The 9,156-nt window shown below is 41.0% G+C and overlaps 1 protein-coding gene across 1 annotated transcript; it reads right to left on the reverse strand.

The window, feature by feature from the left end:
- copt2 (Probable low affinity copper uptake protein 2) lies at window positions 1-8,654 on the reverse strand. The gene is given in 4 exon segments (NM_001165291.1): window positions 1-1,093; window positions 1,344-1,548; window positions 1,931-1,997; window positions 8,632-8,654. Coding segments are annotated over 4 exon segments (444 nt in total). The 5' UTR covers window positions 8,638-8,654; the 3' UTR covers window positions 1-927.
- Window positions 8,655-9,156: the final 502 nt, after the last annotated feature.

Genomic DNA, 9,156 nt, shown 5'->3' on the forward strand with positions numbered 1-9,156 from the left:
ATAAAATGCAACAGTAGCAAGCACATGTTCATTGAGAAGCAGCCTTCTAAAAGTGGTTCAGATTAAAGGCCTTACGAGTAGGCCATTATCTACTTTCACAGTAAATCAATAGGATTTGAAGAAGAAGAAGCTTTGTGTATATCCATGATTAGGTTACATAATTCAACAGGAAATATGCCTCTGAAATGTATTTAGGATATCAAAGGCACTAAAAGGTTGGGGTATACGATCTCAGGCGTCTCTCTCTCTCAAATGATTAACAAGAGCCACATTTTCAGTTCTCCTCTTTGTACTTAAGAGCAATTAAAACAAACGGTTGCCTGACGGAGTTACACCACTCAATCACATGCTTCTGTGCGGTCAGTGGCAATTCCAGAAAATGTCTTGTGACTAGTGCTGACGAAATGCATAATCTCAGTTCCCTCTGCAAGTAGCCTGACCTTGGGAGTTAGATGCTAGAATGAGGCCACAGGTTGAACTCAAACTCTCCTCAAGGGCCATTCTCAAACGTATGTCAGTGGATATGCATAGTACAGTAGGTCATACAGGGTAACACAAAAAACAAAGCATTAACTTCCTGAGACTTATCTTAAATGTGCCATGGGTGTGCTCGATCGCTCTAACATGCTGTACTCTGTACATCTGTGTCACACTATGGAAGTCCCCATCTTGCTTTTTTTACTTCGCACACCTCTGCTTTAAGATAAGTAGGGAAGAACCACCTTCCGCTTCAGGTAACTTGAAAAGAGACAGTCACAGGGAGATCTATCGCACATTGAGTGTGCAACAGGGTCAGAGTGAAAAACGCCATGACAGGTGCTGTGATATGTTCTTCAGAGCACATCTTTGTCCAACAGGATAACTAGTGCCTGTAGATCAATAGTCCAGGAAAAGGATTATTCTCTTTCTGTTGATTCCTCTGTTTGATCAGATTTGACCCAGTAGAGGGAACCCTATGAAGTATCCCAGGACAGAGCCCAAGATGACCCCCAGGAAGATCCAGGTGTTGTAGGACATGACACACAACATCAGCATGTAGCCAACGGTTACCTGCAGGATGTGCAGGGCTGTCTGGATCCCACGGAGAAGCCATCTGGGTGAAATGAGACCGAGAGAACAGTGTTATTGTGGTAGTCTCTCTGGAGTAATTATATACAGGTGCACAGTTCAGGTTCTCGTGTCTAATGACCTGCTCGTCTTTTTTGTGATTCATGTAGGCCTGTGAAACCAGGTGCTTGCTCTCTCTGGCCAATTTGGGGACCTGGTGGATGAAAGCCGGCATCCCTGGAACGTGGTAATCACAGACAACTACATGGGCAGGGCTGCTCCTGTGTGAATCCTACCTGTTCATGGGGGAGGGTGCGAGGGCAGTCTGTTCCATGGGGTCCAGAGAGGACTCCGACAGGCTACTGGCTAATGCGGCGGTGCTTCCCCGGCAGTCTGAGGAGTGGAAGGGAGAGGGGTGCTTCCCCAGCCAGACCCTCCACACCTTCAGCAGCTCGTAGAACACGGTCAACAGGAGGACCACGATCACCGACAGCACCATCCCTGCGAACACATTGACCACAGAGCTTATCGCGGTTGACAGCAACGACGGTCATCAACAGTGGCCACAACTGTGTCCGTCTGGAACTCAGTGGTGTCACCAGTGTCCGCTATACTTGCAGTACTGTAGCGATAACAGCAGTTACTTAATATGAGTGTAAGAAACCAGTGCATGCATCGCAAGGGGCCCTACTTGAAACAGGTCTACAGAAGCAACAAGTGCTAATTTGCAACAAGTGAATTTGTTACCTGAAACACACTATGCAGAATGGTGGGGCTGAACTGTACTTGAAAAAATACAATGGATTCAACCAGACAAACGGGTTCTAAAATATATCATTTAGATTCTCCTGAGGGCACAGATCTGTCATCAGTGTTAGCCTACCTGCAGGTCCTTGCACATCCCAGAAGTGAAACAGCAGCATCACACTGCTCCCTGCCTCAAAGGTCATCTGAATGAAAAAAGAGCAATTGAACTACAACAAAGAATATGCACAAGTAAACAGTAGTATACTGCAAGGAAGCAGACCAGATTTGGGACCTGTGCAGGAAATCCTGGTTACATGGACATCCCACGTATGTGAAATATAATCTATAAAGCTTGGTCAGGTATATAATGACAACACAGTAAGCCTGTCATCAAGGCAAAGGGTGGCGACTTTGAAGAATCTCAAATATTTTGATTTGTTTAACACTTTCTTCGTTACTACGTGATTCCTTTTGTGTTATTTTATAGTTATGTCTTCTATCTACAAATGTAGAAAATAGTACAAATAAAGAAAAACCCTGGAATGAGTAGGTGTCAATAACGTTTAAACAACTTTCAAATGGTACTATGAAGATGGTTAGAGGTCCACACATCACAGAATGTTCACTTGAGTGGCAATATTCATTGTTTTACAATTTAATTATCAATCTTCCATAGGAAACCTATTGAAATCAGACATTTTTATAATTGAATAGACATTCCCATTCAAGTTGACATTCGACGGTGGGTGGACTGGCCTCTTTCTGGTAGTAATTGAAGCACATATTTCAACTTCAATGGTGTACCAGCTAAACTGCAGCGGTATGAGGGGGTAGGTCCATTCTATAAATTTGGTTTCTATGATTGAAATGACACCCAACCTATATTTAAGAGGATACTGTGTCAACACAAAATCCTCAGTCCCTGTAAAATAGGGTCTAAGTTTCAACTGAGCCTTCCTTGTGGCTCAGTTGGTAGAGCATGGTGTTTGCAACACCAGGGTTGTGGGTTCGATTCCCACGGGGGGCCAGTACAAAAAAAAATGTCTGCTAAATGACTAAAATGTAAATGTAAAATGTTATATGAAAATTTGAATCTGAGTTTATGCGTATTTTTAGATAATTGACGTTGAAGGTAAAAAAAAATACAATTTGTTTCTTTAAGAAATGTAAAAGTTTGACAACCCTTTTTGTAAGCTTTCAAACGATATCAAGCTCAACAGTTAATATTTTTCAGTGATGAAGACATGGATTTCTCATGGTATGGTATGCAAAATGGGTCAACTGAGCACCTCCTGAATGTTTTGGAATTCAGGTCCAAAAAGTCACTTTCTGACCACTTCTAGCGTGAGAAAAACCTATTTGTTAGGTTCTGTTCAAATCTGAAGGGGTGCAGTCAGAAAGTGATCGAACTCATCTGGAAAGACCCTCGTGTTCTGTCTGACAGGAATGTGCTTTGTTGCTGTTGCCCACTCTGCCAGACAGACTGACTCCTGTTAATATGTACCAATTGGTCTATATAATTTATGTAAACTACGTTTTTTTTCTTCATATTTGCATATGTTGTCGCTTAGACCTTACTTTACATCATCTGAGATTTTTGTGTTGTGCCTGCCATCGCTTGAGACACAACATGCTCTTGAATTCAGGGTGGGTGTCATTTCAAACATAGAAATAGAATTCATAGAATGAACCTATCCCTTCAGACCACTGCAATTTAGCTGGTACACCATTGACATTTAAATTGAAACATTAACTTCTAATTACTACCACAAAGATGGCTGCCGGACCACCCACTGTCGAATGTCAACTTAAAATGGTAATGTCTATTCTATTATCTATATTTATATGATTTCAATTGGTTTCCTATTGAGGATTGACAGTATAATATAAAACAGCAGATATTCCCGTCTGACTATACTACCGATCCTTGAGTTCGGCGATGTCATTTACAAAATAGCCTCCAACACTCTACTCAGCAAATTGGAAGCAGTCTATCACAGTGCCATCCGTTTCGTCACCAAAGCCCCATATTACTACCCATCACAGTGACCTGTACGCTCTCGTTGGTTGGTCCTCGCTACATATTCGTCGCCAAACCCACTGGCTCCAGGTCATCTATAAGTCTCTGCTAGGTAAAGCCCCGCCTTATCTCAGCTCACTGGTCACCATAGCAGCACCCACCCGTTTCACGCGTTCCAGCGGATATATTTCACTGGTCATCCCCAAAGCCAACACCTCCTTTGGCCGCCTTTCCTTCCAGTTCTCTGCTGCCAATGACTGGAACGAATTGCAAAAATCACTGAAATTGGAGACTTATCTCCCTCACTAACTTTAAGCATCAGCTGTCAGAGCAGCTTACCGATCGCTGCAGCTGTACACAGCCCATCTGTAAATAGCCCATCCAATCTACCTACCTTATCCCCATATTTGTTTTTCCTGCTCTTTTGCACCCCAGTATTTCTACTTGCACATCCTCATCTGCACATCTATCACTCCAGTGTTAATTTTCTCAATTGTACTGTAATTACTTCGCCACTATGGCCTATTTATTGCCTTACCTCCTTACTTCATTTGCACACGCTGTATACAGATTTTTCTATAGTGTTATTGACTGTACGTTTGTTTATCCCGTGTGTAACTCTGTGTTGTTTTTGTCGCACTGCCATGCTTTATCTTGGCCAGGTCGCAGTTGTGAATGAGAACTGGTTCTCAACTGGCCTACCTGGTTAAATCTGTGGTACCATTTAAAAGTTGGAATTTAAATTGTATTACCATTTTAGTACATTTATTAGCCAAAACAGGGCACCCACCCTGTATTTAAGAGTTGTCTCAACCAATGGCGAGCACGATACAAACACCTCAGATAATCTAAAATAGGGTCTAAGCTACAACACATTCATAGGTAAAAGAAATCTGAAATTACACGTTTCTAGATAATTGTAGTTTAAGGTTAAACAATTGTTTGACAAGCCTGTTTGTAAACTTAAATTATACCAATCTCAAACGTTTATATTTTCATGGATGTCTCATGGTATGCAAAATAGGTCAACTTTGAGCACCTTTATCTCTTGAATGTTTTTGCATTCAGTTCCAAAAAGTACCTTTCTGAGCACTTCTACAAAAGGCAAATATGAACGGAAGGTTTGGTTCAAATCAAAGAGGTGATTGAATTTAAATGGATTATCTCTACTATATCACGTGAAAGCAGTCAGCTGTAGATCTGTAGTAAGACGAAATCAAACTCCTTCTCCCCTTGCATCTTGGGGAAGTATGCCAAATACAAAAGTTATGTGGAAACCTCTTTGGATTATAACTTTAGAATTGGTTGATATATGTGGTTGTGTCACTTGACTATCTTAAGATGAATGCACTCACTAAGTCGCTCTGGATAAGGGAGTCTGTTAAATTACTAAAATGTAAAAAAAAAAAAAAAATCTGTCTTTCAGAAACAAACAAATATAGACACACTAAAGCAAGCTGTAGAATCTCAAAACCTCTCCTTATCTGCCCCTCGACCTACATCACGTTTTCCATTCCTTTCAATTATTTTCAATATATCAGTCACCAACAACAAACCACATATACTTAAAACATACAAAATCACCAACAACAAACCACATATACTTAAAACATACAAAATCACCAACAACAAACCACATATACTTAAAACATACAAAATCACCAACAACAAACCACATATACTTAAAACATACAAAATCACCAACAACAAACCACATATACTTAAAACATACAAAATCACCAACAACAAACCACATATACTTAAAACATACAAAATCACCAACAACAAACCACATATACTTAAAACATACAAAATCACCAACAACAAACCACATATACTTAAAACATACAAAATCACCAACAACAAACCACATATACTTAAAACATACAAAATCACCAACAACAAACCACATATACTTAAAACATACAAAATCACCAACAACAAACCACATATACTTAAAACATACAAAATCACCAACAACAAACCACATATACTTAAAACATACAAAATCACCAACAAACACAAAACACAAAGCAACAATGACGTTAAGTTCTTCTAAAAAATCGAACATGTTAAAATAAGCAAATAATTCAATTATACTCAGCTCATTACTCTTTTTTACAGTTCTCAATTTTTATGTTTTCCTTTATTTTACTTTGGACAATTCGTTTTTAGAGTTTTCCTAGCAAATAATCCCACATCTTCCAAAATAAGAATGAAAATGTGTATAATATCCTTTTCCTCTCCCTACCACCCACACAAATTCCTGTAAGTATTCATTTTCACTTAAAGGTTACAAAATAGCACAATAGTATGGACTTACAGGCTACAGAATAACATCATTATTAAAAAAAATGTTAGACTTAATTTCACCTGATAAGAGGCAGCAACAACCAGATACTCAGTAGGTTATGGGTTGGCTAACCCCTTCAATAACATATTTGCACATCTCCTATAAACTTAAGTACAGGGCTCGCAGAAACTCAGTTTTCCCTGAAGGACATACTGTAAGTTAGTCTTTCCAGAGGAAACAACCACAACAGGTTTTGCATTCCAAGACAAAGGGGTTCTCGGGTCTTCCAACCAAAACCAATAGACCAAGTAGTTTGTGGCAATTAAAGACAATGACCACCATTCTTAGAGCACAGATTCTGCTTGTACTGACATACAATAGCAGTACTATGGAAAGACAGCCATGCTGTCGCATGAGCTTATCAGCCAATTTGATTGTCAAGAGAGCCTACTGTTTCCTTAACTGGATGCAGTGTCTCAAGGCCAGTGAAGGAAAACGAGTTCAGTGAGATAGGTGCATACATACACTTTTTTCTTCATGAAATTCTCAGCAGGAGCCTTTGCCTGTTTATTTTTTTATTTTATTTAACCAGGTAGACCAGTTGAGAACAAGTTCTCATTTACAACTGCGACCTAGCCAAGATAAAGCAAGGCAGTACAACAAAAACAACACAGAGTTACACATGGGATAAACAAACGTACAGTCAATAACACAATAGAAAAATATGTAAACAGTGAGTGCAAAGGAAGTAAGGAGGTAAGGCAATAAATAGGCCATAGTGGCGAAGTAATTACAATTTAGAAAATTAACACTGGAGTGATAGATGTGCAAGTAGAAATACTGGTGTGTAAAAGAGCAGAAAAACAAAAACAAATATGGGGATGAGGTAGGAAGTTGGTTGGATGGATGGGCTATTTACAGATCAGCTGTGTACAGCTGCAGCGATCGGTAAGCTGCTCTGACAGCTGATGCTTAAAGCTAGTGAGGGAGATAAGTCTCCAGCTTCAGTTATTTTTGCAGTTCGTTCTAGTCATTGGCAGCAGAGAACTGGAAGGAAAGGCGGCCAAAAGAGGTGTTGGCTTTGGGGGTGACCAGTGAAATATACCTGCTGGAGCGCGTGCTACGGGGTGGGTGTTGCTATGGTGACCAGTGAGCTGAGATAAGGCGGGGCTTTACCTAGCAAAGACTTATAGATGACCTGGAGCCAGTGAGTTTGATGACGAATATGTAGCGAGGACCAACCAACGAGCGCATACAGTGGTGGGTGGTATATGGGGCTTTGGTGACAAAACAGATGGCACTGTGATAGACTGCATCCAGTTTGCTGAGTAGAGTGTTGGAGGCTATTTTGTAAATTGCATCGCCGAAGTCAAGGATCGGTAGGATAGTCAGTTTTACGAGGGTATGTTTGGCAGCATGAGTGAAGGAGGCTTTGTTGCGAAATAGGAAGCCGATTCTATATTAAATTTTGGGATTGGAGATGCTTAATGTGAGTCTGGATGGAGAGTTTACAGTCTAACCAGATACCTAGGTATTTGTAGTTGTCCACATATTCTCAGTCAGAACCGTCCAGAGTAGTGATGCTAGGCGGGCGGGCGGGTGCGGGCAGCGATCGGTTGAAAAGCATGCATTTAGTTTTACTAGGATTTAAGAGCAGTTGGAGGCCACGGAAGTAGTGTTGTATGGCATTGAAGCTCCTTTGGAGGTTTGTTAACAGTGTCCAAGGAAGGGCCAGATGTATACAGAATGGTGTTGTCTGTGTAGAGGTGGATCAGAGAATCACCAGCAGCAAGAGCAACATCATTGATATATATACAGAGAAAAGAGTCGGCCCGAGAATTGAACCCTGTGGCACCCCCATAGAGACAGACAGAGTTCCGGACAACAGGCCCTCCGATTTTACACACTGAATATCTGAGAAGTAGTTGGTGAACCAGGCGAGGCAGTCATTTGAGAAACCAAGGCTATTGAGTCTGCCAATAAGAATGTGATTTATGGAAATATATAGCCCATGATCCATTATCAGATTTGAATAATGTAGTGACATAAGAGAAATTGTGGACACCCAATTAGGCATTTGGTCTATGTATGGCTCCAAGCATTCAACCTCTTACATAACATAGCAGGTCACTTTCCATATACTAGTGACCGAAAGGTTGCAAGATCGAATCTCCGAGCTGACAAGGTACAAATCTGTTGTTCTGCCCCTGAACAAGGCAGTTAACCCACTGTTCCTAGGCCGTCATTGAAAATGAGAATTTGTTCTTAACTGACTTGCCTAGTTAAAGGTTTAAAAAATAAATAAAAAATATGATAAAGTATCAAGAGTGCCAGCAGCACTCACATTACAGTAGTCTACAACATGTTCGTTCGCGTTCGCTCTCTCTCTCTCTCTCTCTCTCTCTCTCATGCAAAACAGTTAAATGGTGTAATGTTCTGCGAAAGTATTACCTACATATGATTGTGTTGTATCACCAAAACAAAAAACAAATGCAACACAACACTATGCGAAGAAACTACTTACAGACATGATTGATCAACTTGAGCAGACAAATAAGAGATTTGGGGGGGGGGTCCTCAGGTCCTTTGACTCCCCATCACCGACGAGATCGAACTAGATACGTTTTGACGGGATGTAGTTGCAGTCCACTTCTTCTCGTTTCTGAACGCAGGGCAGCAGGCTACCACAAACATACTTCTGCCCTGCACATTATGACAATGAAGAGGCAGCGGCACCACATGACGTTCTAAAATGTCGCAAGGGTAGATGGTAGGTGTAGTCTTGTGCACATTATTCGTTTGCAAGGCAGATCGACGCAATCGGCAGCAATGTGTAGGAGGGAGATTCCGAGATGTGTAGTATCGGTGGAAAAAGTTGTGTGTAAACTGTAGGGGTCCCCATGGTGCTGGAGATCAGAGGTGCCCAGTGAGAGAAAGGCAGGTTGTGGTTGAGGTAATGCAGAAGGTGTCATATGCTGAGGCAGTGAAGATAGTAGTAGAGGAAGATGAGTCCAGGGGCAGGTTGAGGCTAGTAGAGAGTGATAGGAGT

This window comes from Salmo salar, chromosome ssa11 (genome assembly GCF_905237065.1).
Source record: "Salmo salar chromosome ssa11, Ssal_v3.1, whole genome shotgun sequence".
Lineage (NCBI taxonomy): Eukaryota > Metazoa > Chordata > Actinopteri > Salmoniformes > Salmonidae > Salmo > Salmo salar.